This window comes from Canis lupus, chromosome 6 (genome assembly GCF_003254725.2).
Source record: "Canis lupus dingo isolate Sandy chromosome 6, ASM325472v2, whole genome shotgun sequence".
NCBI lineage: Eukaryota > Metazoa > Chordata > Mammalia > Carnivora > Canidae > Canis > Canis lupus.
In genome coordinates this window covers 51550789-51573423 of record NC_064248.1, presented here as the reverse complement: position 1 = coordinate 51573423, position 22635 = coordinate 51550789, and the positions used below count along the sequence as shown (strand labels likewise).

General features: G+C 37.7%; 1 protein-coding gene and 1 long non-coding RNA gene across 11 annotated transcripts in view; one reads left to right on the top strand and one right to left on the bottom strand.

Annotated features, from left to right (window-relative positions):
* DPYD (dihydropyrimidine dehydrogenase) overlaps positions 1-4850 on the bottom strand; it is a 796351-nt gene extending 791501 nt beyond the window's left edge. The window contains exon 1 of one of the 3 annotated variants that reach the window (XM_025417538.3): positions 4691-4850. In XM_025417538.3, coding sequence (XP_025273323.1) covers positions 4691-4729 — 39 coding nt within the window. In that variant the 5' untranslated portion in view covers positions 4730-4850. The remainder of the gene's footprint in view (positions 1-4690) is intronic. The other 2 variants (XM_035718273.2, XM_049111637.1) reach the window with 2 other exon arrangements.
* LOC112640801 (uncharacterized) overlaps positions 1-22635 on the top strand; it is a 184068-nt gene that overhangs the window by 91218 nt on the left and 70215 nt on the right. For 6 of the 8 annotated variants that reach the window (XR_004816948.2, XR_007411431.1, XR_007411432.1 and 3 more), the window contains 3 exons: positions 4208-4305; positions 5519-5717; positions 6906-6996. This is a non-coding gene — a long non-coding RNA (uncharacterized LOC112640801). The remainder of the gene's footprint in view (positions 1-4207; positions 4306-5518; positions 5718-6905; positions 6997-22635) is intronic. The other 2 variants (XR_007411433.1, XR_004816952.2) reach the window with 1 other exon arrangement.

The window sequence follows — 22635 nt, the reverse complement described above, 5'->3', positions numbered from 1 at the left end:
TCAGTATTTTGGCCCTAGATGTTTTTCACATTCTTATCAATTACTTACTCCAAATATTTAGCTTTCCAAAACTGAACTTTTCTTCCAGAACACAAGAAAGAAGGCTACTAAATTCCAGCACATTTTTACAATTAAGCAATCAAAACAAACTATCTGCTATAGTTAAGATTAAGATACCAACGTAAAAATTTCCCTAGTGATAGATTCATCATTAGTCATTAATCTCATAGTGTGTAATGAAACTACTAAAATTGGTCACTGAATCCATGTACAGAAAATAGGTTTTTTTTTAATGTATTAAAATACACATATGACCAAACTTACCTATAGAAATGTACCACAAAGCAACAAGGAGCTATCACTTGGAATGAAGTAACTTTCCCAAATCACATTATCAGAAACATTTTTACTGCCCAATCAAATTCCTTAGAAAGGAGAAATACTTTCAATTAAGTATGGTCCACAGAACAGAGGACAAGCATATTTTTAACAACTCAAACTCATAAAACAAGTTTAAAGTTAATTTTTTTAAGAAAATGAAAAAGCCTCAACAAGTCAAGATAGCATTTCCATAGATTGGTGATGCCCAATCAATTAAAGAAAGGAGACAAGAAAAAACTGTTACATATACACTGAATAAAAGTTTAAATAAATAACCCATAACTTCTGTATAGTTAAATATTCTCGCCTTTATAACCATGACCTTCCCCTCTCCCCGGGACAGAAGCAATTATGCTAAAGGATACTCCGAAATATCTTCTTCCATCTATGCCAAATAACTCATAACCCAAGCCTTTCCCTTTTTTTCAAAGTGCTCCTTAAAATGAAATTTCACAAATTGTTTCCTTTATACTCCCATTTTCCAAATCTACCATTTTATTAGCTTATTTCTTAATTAATAAAGAGAAAATTCTCAATTATCTTCTCAAATGAATGGAAGCCAGAGTATAATTCAGAAACTCTTTCTATTTGACTTGAAATGCACTATGATTTTGTAGACAATGGACTGAAATCCCTTTCTGATTCAGGGTAAATGTGAAATGAGTTTATACCTTTTAATACTCAAAGACTGATAATTCAAGGAATAGACTTTGACTTGTGATAGTGAAAGCATAAGAGCGGTAGGTAGCAATTTAGTCTGGTTGTAAATATTTATCAAAATTATTATTATTCAAAAAGTTAAAAGCTCCCTGCAGCTACATACATTTTCCTTTAACTATACTTTTATAGTCTACTCTCAATAATCCATGTCAGTGGAGACAAACAAGGCATTAAACACAAGCATGCTCTTCCAAAATGATTCATACTTGCTTTTAAATGTGCAGATATTGACATTATACTGGTTATCAATTTAAACTAAATGAAGTACTGTGAAGGTACTGCTGAAGTCAGGAAAAGTGATCAATATTGGGTATTAACCTTCTCTGAAACCTTCCCAGAGGAATTTGTATTCAAAAGTCATCCTAGACAAAATTTAGCTTCAGAAACTAAGTCCATGAAGTAAATGACTTTTAAAAGTATTTAGCTACCATTAATGCCATTAATGAACTTTAGAATGCTAATTATTTCATCAGCAGTGATTTTCCTAAGATATTTGTTCATATTCTTATTTTTTAACATTTGTCCTTTTTCCTAACATGATGTCAACTTGTGACATTTGTTTATTATATTTTCTATTATGATTTTCTTTTTCGACAGATTTGCAAATATGACTCAGAGAAGCTAAGTAACTTGCCTAGAGTCACACAGCTGAAAAGAGCTAAATTAGACCTCAACCCCAGACAATTGTTGCTCTAGATCCCACATTCTGAACCACATTAATGTGTCAGGTTACAAAACGGACAAAAAAAAAAAAAAATAACCACAAAAGCAAATACAAATACAACATCTTCATTTTTTTTTTTTAAGATTTTTATTTACTCATTTGAGAGAAAGAGCATGCACACACCCATGCATGCAAGAGAGCACAGGAGAGGGGGTCAGAGGGAGTGGGAGAAGCAGACTCCCCACCAAGCAGGGTTCCCTGCTCCAGCCAAGATGCAGAGCTAGCTCCCAGGACCAGGGGATCAGGATCAGGACCTAAGCAGAAGACACTTAACTAAGACACCCAGGCACCCCCCCCCCCCCCCAAAACTTCACTTCTCAAGCAGCTTCTACAATTACTACAATGAAAACAATTTTTGAGTATATGAGCAAGGTTCTATCGCCTAATATATATATCACTTACAAATGCATCATTGTTGTTATGCCTACCTTTCAGCCAGGAATATTCCAGTTTTGGGGTTTGGTGACATTCTGATTGTTTTTCATGCTCCCAATCCTTCAAACTCTGATGTGATATTTAATGGAGGCTAGAAATTATGGAGTGAACACACAAAGCAACTTTGTATACCTCAGTAACTTTTTCCTCAGACACAAGGATATTTCTTGGCTGCTTCACTGAAACCTAAGGTTTTGTTGGGTAGCTTACGGGGAAAATTAAATCACTATTATAGTAGCTTGTCACCATCACCTTCTGTTCTTTTCACATTTATCAAGTGAATATGTACTTTGTTTCATACTGATTTTTTTTTTTTTTTTGAGATTACTCCATATACTTGAGACTAAAGCAATGGTCACAGTCATGTCAGATCAATCTCCAGACAATGGTCTTACTGAATTCATTCAAGGAAGGAAAATCCAATGTATGCATTGAAATTTGATAGAAAACTGAGCTTTCGTAATTCATTCTGATTTTTTCAAACAAAAATGAACTTTGGTGAATCAATAGGATCAACTAAGACATCTATGCTTGAATGTGTTTCTTTAGGCTTAATGTATTTTTCCTCACTGCATTATATTTTAATGATTAATTTCACGCTCTCTCATGGCACTCTAGCTCATGAATCACGGGTATTACTTTGAGAGAAAAGGAAGGTACTATGTATAATAAAAGCTATTACTGATTAAAATGTGTTGCATATACAAACTACATAAAAGCTGAAAACTTTAAATACCACCATTCTAGATTATAAATAATATCATACAGATGAACCCTATAGATTAAGGTTAGATTGAGGTGAGTGTGAGGGTGTGGATTTCTCCAATGGTCTTGGTTCAAACAACATACAAAATGAAGCCAGTCATTTAATGTTTCACTGGCATCTTTTCCTTAGTGTTAATGTGGTTAAGAACTGATTTCAAAGACAATTGCAAGAGAAATACAGAGAAGGGAATCAGCTAAGCAAATAACACCCAAGCCGAAAGCCAAAAGCCAAAAGCCACCTGCCCACTGACACTCTATTCTCTAAAATCAGCACTGTCTGAATGCTATCAAAACTTTGCTGTTATTCTTAGTTTAAAAAAAGGGGGGGGGGGCGGAAGAAAAAGGAAAGAAAGAAAGGATTTGGTTAAGTCAAAGTAACAAGGACCAAAAAGAGCGATGACATAAATTACCTTTTACCCTGTGCACACATGAATAAATATTTGGTTAAATATATATTATCCATCAATATTTTTGAAATAGTAAACTACCCACAAGAGAAGCCACAAGTAAATTAACCAGATAGGTCACTACAATATAATTTGACTCTTGTTACTAACATGGATTTTTTCCAAACCAAAGCATGGAGTAAGGAGAAAAAAACACTACTATCATCTCCCAAAGAGAACACAAAGTTACTTCAAATCAGTGACAGACGAAAATGTGGCAAAAGTAGCTATTGTGCAAACAGGTGGTTTTTTAACTTTTACTTAAGCCACTGGGAAAAAAAAAAAAAAAAACTGAGAAGAGAAAAATCGTGCCCCATATAGAAAAAGAAGATTTACACATACACAGATGCTATCAGAGAGGAAGACTCCAAGAAAAGCCTTAAAACACAACAACAACAAAGTAGAAAAAAAAAAAAAAAAAGCAGTTTATCTCAGCTCACAAATCCTAAAAGTGGGTTAGGATGTCTAAAAAATCACTGTAATTAAATCCTTATTTCATACATAAAAGTCTTCGGGAGAATTGAAAGGAAACGATCCTGCTATTTCAGGTTAGGGACCTTATTCACTGGAAGAAAGATGACATTTTCACAGAAGCAGCGAGAGAGGGGATCAAAAACTATTAAGAGGAGAGAAAAATACAGCTTGCTTCTGTGTGTTTTTTTTGTTTTTTGTTTTTTTCCTGACAGCACTGCATTCTTCATGTTCCCCATACTTTGTTCCCTTCCTCCCTCCCCAGGTTAAATTGATCCCATAAGCGATACTACGGCTGGCGGGGGCTGCTCTAAGAGCCCCTGAGTCCTACGCTCGACCTTCGCGACCACTCGCCCAGCGCAGGTGCAGCGGGGGGCAGCAGGCAGGTGCCCCGCCGCGCGTGCAGGGCGAGGCGGGGGGGGGGGGGCGGGAGGTTAGTGTCGGGGCAGCCCGGGGGGGCAGCGGGGGCCCCCCTCCCTGCAGACCCCGCCTCACTGCAACCCGCGCCGCTCGGGGCAGGACGGGGCGGGCGTCCCTAGCCCCCTCCCAAGTAAACAGGCCCGGCGGCGAGGCCCCCTGCAGCCGCGGGACCCCCTTCCCCGCCCCGCCGCCCCCGAGGGCTGCAGCTCGGCTCCTCCGCCCGCCGACCCCCCGCGGACGCAAACTTTCCCGCGTCCCGCCCCGGCTCCCGAGCGCCCCGGGCGGCCTCCCCCCGCGCCCAGCCGGGCGGCCCGGCGCGCCGCGGTACCTCGATGTCCGCCGCGTCCTTGCTGAGCACCGGGGCCATGGCCGCGCTCGCGTCCCGGCGGCCGCCCCTCCTCGCGGCTGCGGGCTCCAGGCGGGGAGCGCAGTGACGGCCGCCCCGGCGGCGGGCGAAGAGGAAGCGGAGGGTCGGCGGCGGGAGGCGGGGCGCCGGGAGGCCACGCCCCCGGGGGGCGGGGCTGCGGGCTCGGCCCCGCGCCGCCCTGCGCACCCGCGGCCCGCGAGCCGAGCCCCCGTCCCGCCCCGCCCCTCCCCCACGCCGGCGGCCGCGGGGAGGAGGCGCCCGGGGCTGCCCGGGGCTGCCCGGAGCTGCCCGGGGCTGCCCGCAGCTCCGGGGCGGTCGGGGCCTGAGCGTGCGAGGCGGGGCCCGGCGGAGAGGCCCCCGGGACGTAAAGGTGGAGGCGGTTGGCGCTCTAAGCGGAGAACCGCTCCTTTTCTTTCCTTCCGCACGAACCCCGCGAGGTGCGGAAACCTCGGTTCACGGGCCGCTCGCTGCGTCTTCAGGGCTCCCGGGGCGGGGGGCGCAGACGTTCCCCTCCATTCCTGCAGCGCCCGGGCGGGGGGCGGGAGGCGGCGAGGGCGCGGGTGTGACCCGAGCAGCCTCAACCCGGGGCGGAGCGGGGGCAGCGCGGTGGGGGCCCAGGGACCGAGGCCCGCCACGCTGCTACGGCCAGAAGTGGCAAGTGCTGTCCGTGGTGCAGAAATCAAGGCTATATTTTTGCAGGGCAGTCCATTCTAAGGGCCGTTTAAATATATATATATATAATCCTAAAATGTGAAGCTCTTTCGGGGAGTGCCTTATGTTTCGTTACAGAGCTTGCTGTGGCGAGGGGAGTGATTCTCACTTAGCGACGGTCTCGACCCAGAAAACATTCATCCTGGACTCTATCGGACTCCGGACCTTCCCCCGTCCTCCCGGCTGCACAGGTGCACCGTCCCCGCTTCGCTCAGAGCGCTACCTGCTTCCTTCCAGTGAGGCCTTCATCAAGCTTCTTGATCCTCTTGGCTAAGTTGTGAGCAGCCTGGGTTCATATACTTCCTCCATATCCTTATTCTTTCATTAGTGCACTCGTCATTCCGCTCAACATACACTTATTGAACATTTCCAATGTACCCAACAATGTGTTAGGTACTGTGTTAGGTACCCAACAATACTGTCAGGCAGTAGTGTTTTTTCTCCTTACTCCATACTTTGGTTGGGGGGAAAAATCCATGTTAGTAACAAGAGTCAAATTATATTGTAGTGACCTATCTGGTTAATTTACTTGTGGTTTCTCTTGTGGAGGGTTTACTGTTTCAAAAATAATCCACCTTCAGACAAGATACCTCACTCCCACGGAGATCATACTCTGAGTAAGCAAGTAAGCAAAATAGTAAAGTACAGTGATGCCTGCTTGGAATCTAAAAGAGAAATGGGACCGAATGACTGGGGTGCTCACCACCATGAGTGGTTTGGGAAGACTTTAAACCACTAGGTTACCTTCCTGAACCTAGAATTATTATTAGATATAGAATGGGTACATTTTCTTGAATCAAAGACTATGGTTAAGAAAAACTATAGAACCCTTAAACTCATGTGTTCTCCCACATTTTATCCATCCCCAAGCTCTCAGGATTCAGCCTCTTACAGAGATCTTGGAATATTCATCATTTCTCCACCTTCACTGTGTCCACCAAGGTCCAAGATACCGGTATTCCAGTTCTACTCTTACTCCTCTCTACTCCAGATTGAGTTTTAAAAAGTATTAATTGGCTCATCTTATATACAGAGAGAGAGAGAGAGACATACACAGCATAAATCTTTCAGTGATTTACATTGCAGTCAGTATAAAATACAAACTCTCTAGTGACCTCTTAATTATCTCCCTTACCCTTCTACAACCTCTCCTATGGCCATTTTTGCCATGACTCCTTATGTTCCAGCACAAGAGTAACCTTCCCTTCTTCTATTTCTCTTCCCTTTGCATATGTCCTCCACTGGGAGGACTCTTCCCTTTCTACACATCCTTTAGGGTGTAAAGAAGACTCCCCTGACCCATTCCAGTCAACAAGATTAGACTCACCCTGTCTCTGTTTTTCTCTTTTTTTTTCTAATTTTGTTATGTCTAAATTTGTTTTAATTTTTTTTTATCATAGCCCTATCCAATTTTATTTGCATATTTATTGAAGGGTGACTTGTTTAATAACTTTCTTCCATTCAGAATATAATGGCCATGAAGAGAGGGCTCATGTCTGGCTTTTCTGTTTACTGGATAGTCAGCTCCAGCCCAGGAATGAGCATAAGGTACCAAGGTTGGTGATTGAACGAACTCTGTAGATCCTAAAATTGGTTTATGCATTAAGCAATTCATTTCAGAAGCTTTAGTTTCACTTTACTATGTATTCTTTTCAATGTCCCACTTATTCCTGAGAAGAAAATCACAGTACCTATCAATTTATAGTTAAAATGTGTCAAACTAACTACTTTCTTTTTCATGAAGTAGTGTTCCAAAGTCAGATGTTCCTGTATCTTCCTAGAATCATACCTTACCCACCTCCAAAGTCATCTATAGTCTCCTGGAGTTATATATGTATTACATATATATAATAATACTGTTATAATGGTATGTAATATTTGTCATTAAATATCTAGGTATGTATGTAGATGCATATACATAAATTGAGAGAAAAGGGTATATGTGTAAATACCTATATTACATATATATGAGTAATGTATTTAATTATAACATATATGATTACTTCTCCAATTTAACCAGAGAGCTTCAATAGTCAAATTCCTAACCACCAGAGATAGAGATTTATATGCTCTTTTAGACTGTACTCTACTATAAATCTTACCAGTTAGCAAACTATATTTTAGTTTTTTTATAGGCACAAGGGTCCAAGTTATCCTTAAGAATTAGACACTATATTTCCATATTTACATTCTGTGATTATTATTCTCCTAAACCACCATAGGACAAATTCAAAATATGCTGTCTTTATAAGGGTAAGAGCTGCTTCATTGACGCTCAATAATGAAATATAAAATTGAAATGCTATTTTACCATCCCCCCTGACCTCACCAAACAGATGTACCCTGTTCTAAGATATTTAATTAAAGCATCTAATCATGTTGCTCACATGCCACACCTATATTCTGTGATCAGTGATTGAATCTAATAATACTTTAAATCCATTGAAATTCCACATTAAACACAGTTGTACCTGTAAATAATCCAAGCTGTTTAAAGCTTACTGCAAATGCATTCACACCACACTTTTTTAAAGTTGTAAATTATGATGGCATTTGTCAAGCTGTCCCTCCATCTGGAAGCACAGTCAAATATCAGGTGTTCCACATTAATTTTTTTGTAGACTTTGGAGAGACAGCTCATCTAATAATGTACAAATTCACCAAAATGCATTTCAGTCCAATAGTTTACATTACATGAATGGATATTATTATGATGATGATTATTATTACCAAAATCAGAAGGAAAGCTTATGAGTCATTTTTCATTTCTGAAAAGTTATACAGTATCACAAATTTAGAAACACAATAAAAATGCAGATTTCCATATGCTTTATTTTTTCCTCTGTAGTCTAGCATTAAGCAGTTTGTTGTGTGTATGTGTGGTTTTTTTTTTTTTTGACACTCCTTGGAAGATGTTTTTCCCCCAAAAGAGAGACTTTAATAGTCAGACTTATTTTACCCACCTGATTTTTTTTTTAATTTTTATTTATTTATGATAGTCACAGAGAGAGAGAGAGAGAGAGGCAGAGACACAGGCAGAGGGAGAAGCAGGCTCCATGCACCGGGAGCCCGATGTGGGATTCAATCCCGGGTCTCCAGGATCGCGCCCTGGGCCAAAGGCAGGCGCCAAACCGCTGTGCCACCCAGGGATCCCCACCCACCTGATTTTTTAAGGCTAGATTAATTCCTATCCAAACTGACAAAGGGGATAATGAATAAGAATCAGTTGGGTCCAAAAATTTCTAGTATTTCTACTCAAGAGAGTTCATAATGTATATATTTGTTCATATTATTGAAATAAACTTGGTGTAATTTATCCAACTACATATACTGTGTATCCCTTATAAACATACATACACATACACATGGATGCAACATATATGCATGTATATCATAATGCTGTAAAAAAGCACAGATAACACTGAAACTACAGATCCCTCTCAAAAACTTATTCAATGATTACTTATTGAGTGCTATTACAGGCACTGTGATAGGCATTGGTGATACCTCAGCATATATTAAAGACATTGCTCTTATTATCACAAACCTTAAGCCACTAGCTCAAAACGTACACTGTCATGTAGTGATTTTTAGTCAGTGGTTTAACTGAATGAGGTTATTATGAGAGTTAAATGTCAAAATGTATGCGATAGTATTTTATAAATTGCAAAATGCCATGTAATGTTAGTTAAATATTAAAAAATTTAAAGATATGCCCTCTGATGCTCATTTTCTAGGAAAACATTGTTGGTCTATAATTGACCATGAATGATTTTGTGTAAAATGCAGTGTGAATAGGAAGTTGATAGTTATCTGACTTAAAGTGGGGGGAAAAATATCCTCTAGGGTGAATATTTCCTCATTACCTCAATGCCTTTTCTTTGGGCTTGTTTTTCTCTCATCATCAAAAGTTACCATAATTCTAGCAACTGTCATTTAAAGCTGTCACTTTGTTTTCTTGCTGGAATTTTATTCTTTTGTAATTTAAAGTGCATTTGTATTTGGGATTGAGACAGAACCTTGCTGTACATTATTCACAATTGTTCCTTTTGGCCATCTGTAGTGAATGCCATGATGTGCCTCACAGATCCCCATCCTTCCTCCCAATCCACTCAGGACTGAGATACTAACTCTCACAACTGTTGGGAGTGTGGTAGTTGACAGCTCTCTGCTAGGTCCCTCTCTGGAAAATGCCCTTAGGTAAAGAGAGCCGTTCACCTAAGGATCATGTCCCCACGCAGAGTAGCAGACATCCAATGATGACTAATGTAGGCTATAAAAGCCTGGCACTTGCCTCTATTCTTTGAGGGGCCATCTCAACTTTAGAGATCTCTTGAGGGATCATCTGAGATATTTGTTGAGATTGCAGTAGAGTTCTGCTTCTCCTTCTGTCCATCCTTCTTTGTTTCCCACCCACAGAAGTCCTCATCCAGACAGTCCTTCCCAATAAATTTCCTGCATGCACATTTCCATCTCAGAGTCCACTCTTGGTGCATTTTCACTACTGTCTTTTATTTAACTGATAGAATATATTGCATGTAAAATGTACTTAATTATCCACATGTCTAAACATAAGAAAATTGACTCCTGTAATAGTCTTTTTTTATTTCAATGTGTTGAAATATTTCTGTATTTGCTCATCTATTTATTTATATCACAAATAACTGTGTGCCCAATATGCACTAGATACAACAAAAAACACCAGAGATACAGTGGTGAGTGAAACAGTAGTGAGGTCTATGCTCTTGCAGCTTGCAGATGATTTAGGGAGGTGAACATTTGTCAAGCAATCACACAATAATATAATATTTACTATGAATAACAATAACCAGGAAAAATAGAGGACTGTTATAGCAGAGAGTTGGGAAATCAGTGAAGAACTTCCTAAGGAATGACCTTGCTGCTAAGATCTGCGAGATAAAGTTAGTAAGACAAAAAAAGAAGAGATCAAAAGCATTCTAGGCAGGACACCTGGGTGGTTCAGTGGTTGAGAGTCTGCCTTCAGCTCTGGGCGTGATCTTGGAGTTCCGGAATCAAGTCCCACATCGGGCTCTCTGCATGGAGCCTGCTTCTCCCTCTGCCTGTGTCTCTGCCTCTCTCTTTCTGTGTCTCTCATGAATAAATAAATAAAATCTTTAAAAAAGAAAAAAAGGAAGAAAAAAAAGCATTCCAGGCAAGAAAGTAACCTGTACAAAGGCTCCCAGCCTAGAGGTCCTGATAGAAGGGAAAAGAGGGTCTCAACAGCTAGGGAGAGAGTGACCCAGAGTGTTGCCATGTGGTAGTTTAGCCTTAATTTAGGATTTTGAATTTTATCCTATGGGAAGTGGGAAACTGGATTTTTTTTTTTTAAAGCAGAGGGATGATGTGATCAAATATGTATTTTAGAAGTATCACTCTGATTGTAATGTATGTATAATGCATATTCATATATTCACTTGGGTGAATGTTTTAAAATCAACCAAGGCAAGTGATTTCTAGGGATGGGCTCAGTTATTTCTTCCACATGCCAGCCAGGGTGGTAATCATCGTTGTCATTGGAAACCAAAATAGTGAATTTTCTACCATATATTAATGCCAATGTTCTTTAGTATTTTGTTACACTTATGAAGCAGAACCCTGTGTTTTTATCAGTCTGGAAAGAAAAACCTGTAACCCAGAAGGATTTGTCTCAATCAGTGTCTCTATTTCTGTTTTCTACCATAAACCTATAATGATCCATTTTTGATCATCTGAATAATAAGTGACATCCTGTTCTTGTTCTGTAGTTTGTTTTTGTGATTACCACCTTCCCTAGCCTATAAGGTTCTTGGTGGTTTTGAGTGCGCCTTATCTTTTTATCCTCCATGCCTAACACAGTACCTGGTAATAGTAGGTACATGAATATTTAGGAGGTATTTGTTATTATTCTCTCTAACCATGACAGAGGGTATGGAAAGCCTAAAAGCAAGAGACTTTTTTTTTTTTTAAAGATTTTATTTATTTATTTATTTATGATAGACATAGAGAGAGAGAGAGAGAAGCAGAGACATAGGCAGAGGGAGAGGCAGGCTCCATGCACCGGGAGCCTGACGTGGGACTCGATCCCGGGTCTCCAGGATCGCGCCCCGGGCCAAAGGCAGGCGCTAAACCCCTGCACCACCCAGGGATCCCTTTTTTTTTTTTTTTTGAGTAAAGAGTATTAATGGGCAATTCCTTTCCCCTTTAGAATACAAGTAGTTGATTTTTTTTAAAAAAAGTGAAATTATATCACCCAAATTAATAGTCAAAAAATGCCAGTTAAATGAAGTATAAGGGGTGCCTGGGTGGCTCAGTGGTTGAGTATCTGCCTTCAGCTCAGGTCATGATCCTGGGATCCTGGGATCAAGTCCCGCATTGGACTCTGCATATGGAGCCTGCTTCTCCCTCTGCCTGTGTCTCTGCCTCTCTCTGTGTGTATCTCATGAATAAATATATAAAATCTTTTTAATAAATAAATATATATGATTTTTCACCTATTAGGCTGACAAAAATATTTCAAGGAGTGATTAAGGTGTAAGAAAATTGACAGACTCATGAGGTTCTATAATGAGCAAAAACTTGCTACAGTATATAGGTAGAGCAGTTTAGCAACATGTAGCCAAACTTTAAACATATGCATTTTCTTTGACCCAACAACTTTATTTCTCATATTGTCATTTTAAGAGAGAATGATTATGCAACACGCAAAATCTACCTAAAAGTACACTCACTCCAAAGTTCTTTACGCAAGAATAAAAATGTAGTAACATAAATCTACATAAATCTGATTAATAACTGTATTGAGTTGCTGCAATCCAATTTTCAGCAGTATTTAGAAGTAAATTGGTAGAATTTTAACATCAGGGGAAGATAGAATATATCCAAGAGTATATGAGATTATAGGGTCTGAATATATATGGACAAGTCACAAACACGGTTTAGTTAATTACACGGAAAAGTAAAAGTTATTTTTAAAAAACCATTGCATTATGAGCAAATACAGAAACACATTTATTTACCTTTTATAAATTTAAATGTGTGTACATGCATGTGAGGCCCTTGTTGTCTGTACTATGGTGCTTGGCACATGTTAGTTTCTCTGTAGTTTATATGTGAAGTATTTTACATGAAAAAATACCAAAAGTATCTGTAATGTTCTATAAGCCATTAATTGAAAATAATTATTAATATCATCACATTCCTGGTTGAAACGTTTTTAAGCATTATAGAAACTGGCAAATAGAATTATTAATAGCATCATAGTCCTAGGTAAAATTTTTTAAGGTATAGAAGCTGGCAAATAGAACTGCTTAAACTTTACACAAAATAATCTGAGTGTTTGAATACAATGTCCTATCACAAAATAGTAATTTTGAATGTATTGATTTATTTAATCTATAAAACAATAAGCCTGTCCGTCTTTTGCTCCAAACCTATCATGGCTTTCCATTTCACTCAGAAAAAATTCCACATAGTGGCCTACAGATATCAATAATACAGCTGCTTATTTTCTCTCCTCCTAATTCTTACTATTTTTGTTTGCTCCAGCTCCATTTACACAAACTTTTCCACTTCCTGTTCCCTCTGCCTACAGTGAGATTCTATCAGATATTATGAGGGCTAAGCTCCTCATCAGGTTCAAGCATTTACATAAAATTCACCTTTTTGGTAAGTTCTTCTATGACCACCACGTTTAAAACTGCACCTTGAATTTCTCACATTCACTATTCCCTCCTTCCTGCTTTATTTTTCTTTATAGCACTTAATATAAATCTGTGTTCTATTTGTTTTAATTATGTTTGTTCATTGTCTACATTTTCCTACTTCAGTAGGAAATGCAATTATTTTTAATTGTAAATTTTATAAGGTTGTTTTCTTTACTGCTGTATCCCCAGGCTGGACCAACACCTAGCACATTGTATATGCTCAACAAATATTTTGGATAAATGCATGTTATAGTCCTTGACCATTTTTTCATATTTCTATATTAGCATCTAATATTGAATATTATACATTTAGGTTTCTGTATCCCCACCTGAAAGAGTTATTCAAGGGCAAGGACTATATCTTATTAATCTTTGAACCCTTCAGCTTATATAATGTTTGGAAATAAGTAAGTGTGCTCTAAAATATGTTGATCGAACAAACAAGTGAACTAAAAATCAGCCTGTTTGTATACTTTTCTGGTGGCTCCAGTGCATCTTTTGATGTTTAAAAATTGAAATTTATCATGTATGCCAGTCAGAGAAACTCTAAACTAGAGGCTTACTCTGAAACATATTTTCTGTTCTCATTCTTGTCTTGGCAACTCAATTGGCAATATATGATAAGTATGATCATCCATGTAAAGTACTTAGAATATTTTCAATAAATTTGAAAATATTTAACATTTCCTTATTCATGTCTTAAACATATGCAGTTTCATTAATTTTATTTTTCTCAAATATTCTGAGCAATATCTTCTCCATTTATTAAAATGTCATCATGTCTTTTTTTTAATATTTGCATCTGATTTGCAGAGTACAAGGGAATGAATTTTTGGTAGTTTGTAACTTAGGCAGAATAACCACTTAACATTCTTTTAGAAGAACTAATATATTACATGTTTGTGCCATTGGATATGATGTGTATGTCTGTGTGTATGTATATCCATATATTACCACCCGGTATACTTTTTCAATTTATTACTCCATTTATTGTCATCACTGAACTCATAAATTTCAAGGATCTTGTGTTAGGCTTCAGCCGAAAGAACTTGCATTAGTTTTTTTCTTGTTCTTTTCCTTTTTTTGGAAGGTGGGGAAGGGTGGAGGAGTGGGGGATGCTGATTAGTCTGACTCTTCCAAGTAGCACAAATACATTTCACAATGTGATCTTTGATAAATGTCCAAATGGATTTTAAAACTAAATTGAACTGCTTTTTATTGAGCCCCATAATTTATTCCAACCATCTGTGTCACACACACAAAAGTTTGTTTCTTAAGGGCTTTATGATATTTTTTGTCCCCCTCAGCACCACCATTAGGATATAACAACATTAACATATTTCAGGATTGACTTTGATCCCCTAAAGAATATAATACATCTTTCAGCCAATAAACATTTTTCAACACAACTATTTGCAATTTGTAGATTAAAAAATATGGAACCAAAAGCATTCTTTTGGCATCATACTTTCTATTTAAAGGCCACCAAATGTTTCTTTCTGAGAGATTGTATTGAGCGGTTAGGATCTTGGCATCCTCTATTGTTTTAGGGAAAGATTTTCCTGGCCCACACTTGTTGTTGCTGGATAATGAATGACTAGAGTATATGGACAGAGCCACCTTCCCATCTGTACTAGCCTTGACGACCATTGATTGGTGTGTTGCGTCCTCTGTTGAATCATGCATGCTTAATCATTAATTTCACTTAGAGCTAATAAAAATACCTCTTTATTGATCATCTATTGTATGCCTAGGACATTACACAGATTTCTGATTTAATCATCATAATAATCTGAATTTAAACATAGAGAAACGAATGCTTATGCATTTTGTTGGAATCTGAAAACTAATTTTTTGTAGGTGTTATTAAAACAGTATTAGAAATTAGTGGCTTTTGTTTGTTTAAAATGCATTTGAAGTGCACTTTATGCAGTTTTAGTTTTCTTTATAGAGAATAGTAACTTTTAAAGATCCTACTCTACTGGGGTGCCAGGGTGGCTCAGCTGATTAAGCATCCGCTTTTGGCTCAGGTCATGATCCAAGGGTCCTGGCACTGAGCCCCACATTGGGATCCTGCTCAATAGGGAGACGGTTTCTCCCTCTGCCCCTCTCCCTGCTCTCTGTCTCTGTCTCTCAAATAAATAAATAAATAAAATATTTTTAAAAATAAATTTCCTGCTCTGCTAAGCAGTTCATTAGACTGTATGTTAATTATCACAGTGTGAGGAAGACAGGCTTAGTAAGGTTAAATATATATTTTTACAAGATTTCTAGGTAGCAGATCCTGCCCAGGACTCTTTCACTCAGTATACCTTCCATCTTATTATTATGCCTTGAAATAGAGTAATTGTAGCCTATGTTCCCCTATAGAATCTCTCTGTCTTCCTATCTCTCTCTCTCTCTAGCATCTATTCTATTCTGTTCTATTTTATTCTATTATGCCTATGACCTGTAATAATCCTGATGTAGATTGTTCTGAGACACCTTGTAGCTCAGTGGTTGAGCATCTGCCTTTGGCTGAGGTCGTGACCCTGGGGTCCTGGGATTGAGTTCCACATCAGGCTCCCTGCATGGAGCCTGCTTCTCTTTCTGCCTATGTCTCTGCCTTTTTCTCTGTGCCTCTCATGAATAAATAAAATCTTTAAAAAAATAAAATAATTTTCTTCTGAGGAGAAGAAAAATGTGGCTAAAGTGATAAAAATAGAGAAATATGAAAGAATTTGATATCATTTAACATGGAGAAGATAAAGCTAGTTCAATTTTAATACTTTTTCATAGTTAAATACATTTTTTAATAGAAATAGCAGTTTTCTATTTTGACATCAGATCAGGAAATGGGCTTAATAAATTATGAGATAGATTAATTGGATATAAGAAAAACAACCTCTATGTCAAAGTAATAAAATATTAGCATGGACTACTAAGGGAGATATTAAGTATTTATACCTGGAAATCTGCAAAAAGAACATAAACAACCATGTGTCCCTGCCTGAGAAAGGAAAGCTACTAGACAATATGATCTCAATAGTCTTTTCTAATTTTTTTATTTCATAGATATCACTCTTTCTTTACTTTTCTTCCAGTTTCTCTGCTTTTTACAATACATTAAACAGTAACAATACATTAAATACATCTGATTATAAGATTATTAACTGCAGTTTCTTTTACATTCCATTGTCAAGAAGTGAACACATTAAAAAAAAATAAAAAAAAAAAATAAAAAGAAGTGAACACAGTGATACATCAACCAGTATTTCAGGAAGAATGCAGATTCCAAGGTAGATCACATTTATAATGTATCCCTTAAAAAACATATAGCAAGTAGATGGATGGTTAAAAGTGTCTTTAAATCATAATACTCCCTTGTTCAAAACCTATCAAGTCTTCTCATTGAAAATTAAGTAAAATCCACATTCTTTAGAATGGTCTACAAGGCCTGACCTATCTGAACATCCCTGTATCATTGATTTCACCCCCTCCCTTTCTTCTCCAGTTCATGCCACTTAAGCCACTCTGATCTTAACTATTTGTTCAATATACCCAAATTCTGAGCTATTTCTCTTCTTTGTCCTTGGATTAAGACCAATATGGGGATCCCTGGGTGGCGCAGCGGTTTGGCGCCTGCCTTTGGCCCAGGGCGCGATCCTGGAGACCTGGGATCGAATCCCACGTCGGGCTCCCTGTGCATGGAGCCTGCTTCTCCCTCTGCCTGTGTCTCTGCGCCTCTCTCTCTCTCTGTGACTATCATAAATAAATAAAAATTAAAAAAAAAAATTTAAAAAAAAAAAAAAAGACCAATATGATATAGACCAGGTGACGATTCAACAACGTTGGATATTCTACACATGGGGAACAGCAAACAAAAGGCTCCAAATTCTCTTGTTCTGTCATTTTCTCCTGAACAAGTATAGGCACACATACATATCAATGTCATTCACTTTCCCCAGGATATTTTCCTTTGCTGCATACACACTGACATTATATCTGCATTTGTATTTTTGTTTATTGTCAGCTTCTCCTTCCATATCATAAGTACTGTGATCAAGGACTGTTTACTTTTTTATTCTCTACTGTGTTGCCTATACCTAGAATAGTGTCTGGCACCTGATAGACATTTAATAAATCAATCTTTCACTTCACTTTCACTTTAAAAGTAGACATTATTTCTGCAATGCCAAAATCTGATGAAAAAAAGTATTGTTTATAGTTGTGACTATAGCCAAAGTCAGTGTATTAGTGACTGAATATTATGCTTTTCATCTATATAGTTTGTCATCATGGAAAGAGAACTGTAGTCTGAAGGTGAAGCGAGAAGTACATTTGCAGAAATCATATCATTTATTTCTAAAATGAATCAAGGCTTATTGTCTTTGGGTAAAAATATATTATAAAAAAAAAGTTATAGTGAACCTCTTTTCTTCGTATAAGAAAACACTTGCTGTTTAAATAATGTGATTCTCTCTCTGATGTGAGAAGAATTTATTCCATTCCCTATCTGAGAATTTCATTGCCATTTGCATGTTGCCTGGAATACAAATTGTACTTAGTAATCAATCAGTGTTTAATTGCCGCTCAAGTAAACCCTTGTAATCAGACTTGCTGTAAAAATGTTAAGGTGTGCAAAAAGCATAAGGTGGCATTTTCCCCTCCTTCTTATTATGCCTGTGTAACTTCCATTAATACTAATAGGAGGCACAGCTGGTCGTCAACAGGAGATTACAGGTTGCTGCTTAAATCGTATTTTATTTTTATACCTTGGCAAGATTTATGTATTGAAATCAGGTGGCCAGATTTTTGCTGTTAAGAAAGCTTTTACTCTGAAAGAATGAGATTGGGGGAGGGAAATTGAGTTTCAAATTTTTTATTTTAGGAATATAAAGACTCAAAATCCAAGCAGCAGCTTGTCCTTATACAGCAAGTCTGTCTTATTCTTTAGCACCAGCTGGAGTCCCATTTCTAATTTGCTGTGAAGAATTAAGTGATTTGAGACCCATACCCTGGAGTATTTGACCTCCAATGTCAACCAGCTAGCTTGCAATTCCCTTGGCTGGAAAGTTTCTCCAGAATTGATTTGAACTAACATCAGTTAAAATACTCTACAATTTAGTAGTAAATATCACTGCAAATCTGAGTACAAGTTTATAGCCATGAAAATGAACACACTGTAGAATATTAAGGAAAAGAGTTTAGGAAACTTGAAAAGCCTTGGTAATCAGAAATATGATAATAGAACCTTTCACCTCAAGGTCATTAGTTTGAGTCTGGTACAGTTGGGTGGCTTACTGGCTGAAGACGGTTGTTTGTAGTGTATGTGAGCTTTGTCAGTGCTCTCAAACTCATTTATTTTTGGTCAGGTCCATTTGTAATAAAACAGCTATTCCTGTCGTTGTCAAATGCCATGGTGTTGACAACCCTAAAGGAGAATAGAAGGACTAATAGGGACAGAGTTAGGGCAGTATCCTTATTACCCCAAATGCAAATCAGTCTTTTATCTCAGTCTTCCTTTTCTCATGCTGTTACTCCCATCCTGATTGTTGCCCTTTTTTTCTCTATGCCAAATCTAATCTTTCAAATCATTTGACTCATTCCTTCTCCCTCTCCATGATACTTCTCTCAGTAATCTCTGTGATTAGTACGATTTTCTCATCTCTGACTTTGCTTGGTGTCTAGTTACCTGATGGTAGATGAATTACCAATGTGAGTAACACTAGTGTAGATGGGAGAATAAATGTTGCCATCCCATAACTCTTATCAAACTTTTCTGTTCTCATTTTCTCTCTTCGTTTTCTCCTTCCCACCTTCCACTGTAGTTAATTAACCACATCCCATGGAGCCATGTTCTGCTTCTTACTCCAAAATTTCACCAGGCTTCTTACCCTTAAAAACACTTCCCCTGACAACCTGTAGTTCTGCTGTCATTATTTTGCCACTGCCTACCCTGATTTGCTATACTATCTATTCTAAGCCATGAAGAGTACAACAAAAGCTTAAAACCAGAGAAATCACCATTTATTTGACATAATAAGTAGCTGAAAGAGGAAGTGGATGGTTAGTGTGAAGCAGAAGCTGAGATTAAAAAGGTATAGGCACACTCTGAGAATCCTTGGTTGGAACACTAAATAGTGATTACCTTTCATAGTCCATTTTCCTATATTTATTAATTCCGTATATTTGCTGGGTTACTTAGTATATTCAATACTCTTTTTCAAGTATATTGATTAAAGAGTTAATTTAGCCTTATGACTTCATTCAATTCCCGAAACCTTGAACATGTGTTCTTTTTTCATGAGTAAAACTACATGATGGGACTGAGTAATAAAAAGAACTACCATTTATTGAGAGATTAATTTATACCAGGCACTGCATTATATATATATTATATATAAATTATAAATATATTAAATGTTATTGTTTGATAATATATTATATATTATATAATACATTATATAATAAATATATATTAAGTATATATTATATATAATATATATATAGGTAGATATTATGCTGCTTGTTTTACAGTAGTGAAATTTGGGAATTTCAGGAATTCAGGTACCTTGACTAAAGTCACACTGCCAGAAATATCAAGGTTTCAGGTTGAATCCAGATATTTCCAACTCTATAGCATATTTATCTTTATTAGTGTTACATACAATCTCTTTAAATCCTGATATACTGTGCTTTGATCATCCAATTTAAGCACCTAAAGATCCAGCCTGCGGTTCCACCACAGTATCAAGTTTATGGCAAGAAATTACTATACTTATATTTTCAGCTCTGTAATTTAACACATATAGTGTGGAATGAAGAAGGAGATTTGTATTTCTTCCTTATCTATGAAACCATTTATACCAATTCTTGCTTATCTAAGTCTTTGTCACCAGTTAAGATTTTGATTGTAATAATCCATTATCTCATTATTTTTTTTGTCTTTAAAAACATGTAACACATTATTGAACACTGAATAGATAAATGCTCAACAAATGCTTGTAACTTCAAATTGACATCTTAATAACATTAGCAAGTTCGGAAATTCAGAGATTTGTGCCCCTAGAAATCTTATTTTTAATTTGAAAGAAAAAAAAATATACCCTACCTCCTAATACAGTACCTGACTACATATAATGCATATCTCAGGTTTTTTTTTTTAAGATTTTATTTATTCATCACACACACACACACACACACACACATACAGAGGCAGAGACACAGGCAGAGGGAGAAGCAGGCTCCATGGAGGGAGCCTGACATGGGACTGGATCCTTGGTCTCCAGGATCCCTCCCTGGGCTGAAGGCGGTGCTAAACCGCTGAGCCACCGGGGCTGCCCCATATCTCAGTTTTTTTAGGAAGATATCGAGGTATATGTGATCATATTTTATTACATTTTATTTTTTTCTGAATCTGTAATAAGAAAAATGTAAAAAAAGGGAAGGGAGGAAATATAAAATACTCATCATTTTGCCACCAGTGCTTTAACCTATTCAATTTACATAATTGGTGTTATTTTAATAACCTTAATTTGTAATCTATTTTGTTTTACTTAACACAAAATATGATATTTAGTAGATTCATGTTATTCTAAATGTTGAGTATTCAATAATATATTGGTAAGTACAGACTAGACTATGCTGAAATAACAAATTACTCCAAAAATTTCAGAGAGTTAAAACCACAAAAGTTTGTCTTGCTCATACTACATATCCTATTGGTTGACAAGGAGCCTCTGCTCCATACAGCAAGTCTAGGACCTAGATTTCCAGAGGTTGCACCTTTTTTTTTTTAGATTATTTATTTATTCATGAGAGACACAGAGAGAAAGAGAGAGGCAGAGATACAGGCAGAGGGAGAAGCAGGCTCCATGCTCCCTGCCCCACATAGGACTCAATCCCGGGTCTCCAGAATCACACCCTGGGCTAAAGGCGGTGCTAAACCGCTGAGTCACCTGGGCTGCCCAGGAGGTTGAGCCTTTCTGATAGCACCTTCTGGAGCATGTGACCTCCTCAGTCACTGCAGTACATTTTAAGGGCACAGGGAGTTTTCATCTGAGCCATTAACCACTTAAACCAGAAATGACACATGTCATTTTCACTTATAGCCAAATGGCTAGAACAAGTTACATCACCCTGCAAAGGAGCTGAGAACTGTGAGGAAACACATGGAATATTTGATATAACTAAGCTTTCTCAATTTCTTCGTTTAATGTAACTCCTCTGGTTTTATATTTAACAGTAATTTCTCAAAGTTATGATTATTAAGAAAGGCATTGTTCCCTTTTTTCAAGGCTTGATAAAAAGGTAGTAGTTACTAACCATGGATTTCAGACTTAGTTACAGTCACCAGAAATATCACTTAATTCTGTAATTAGAACTTAATTTGTATTTAGAATCCTTAATCAGACAAATGGAAAGATCAAAATCTCAGCCAATTTCAGTCTACTTCTCCTTTTCTCCCAGAGTTGCTTCTAAATTCTAGAGGATTGGTAAAGTGCCAAAGTCTCAGTAAGGAGGGTAGACATCTGCCCTTCCATCATTTTCATTTTTCTGTGTGATGAATCATCTATTCTGTTAACTGGTCCACACATGTAAATATGGTATGATTCTCTTTCCTGAAGACAAGACTTCCAGAGTATCCTGCTCTCTCTTCCATGAGGCACAGGGAACACATTCATCTGCTCCTCGGGTCATACTAAGAATTTGTTAGAGCTGGAACAGGGTGAGGGGTTGTAAACAGGTAGGGATCAGGTTCTTTTCTCAGAAACTTGAAGGTGACTAATTTTTCATCCTTGATAGGAAGGATGAGGAATGTAGAAATAGATCATATTTTCTTCCAGATCTTATGATGTGGCATAAGCTTGTTCCTGGACATCAGCTTTTAAAATGAAAAACCTAGGGATCCCTGGGTGGCGCAGCGGTTTGGCGCCTGCCTTTGGCCCAGGGCACGATCCTGGAGACCCGAGATCGAATCCCACGTCAGGCTTCCGGTGCATGGAGCCTGCTTCTCCCTCTGCCTATGTCTCTGCCTCTCTCTCTCTGTGACTATCATAAATAAATAAAAATTAAAAAAAAAATCCTTTAAAAAAATAAGTAAATAAAAAATAAAATAAAATGAAAAACCTAAAATTTAACTCTTTTATTCATGTTCTGTTTAACCAACCCTCATCTGAGGCCATAATCACACGAAATGAATAAGAGAAAAGGCAAAAAAAAAAAAATGAGGAAAGGTAAAGAAAAATACATGCCAATTTATCAAAATATTATTCTGTAATCTGCTGACCAGGTCCTTATGGCTGTTTTCTTCTGTGTAGCTTAGTCATATTCAGCACCATGCAACTATGTTACCTTGTAATACCTGACTGTCCAGTGTTTATTTGGGATTGTGGGGCAAAAATTCCCCTGTAATAATATGTGATCCAGTCATATTCTCAATCTTAGCATTTTACTTCGAGATTCCAGTGTTCCAAATAAAATGTAATTACATATTTTTAGAAATGGTGG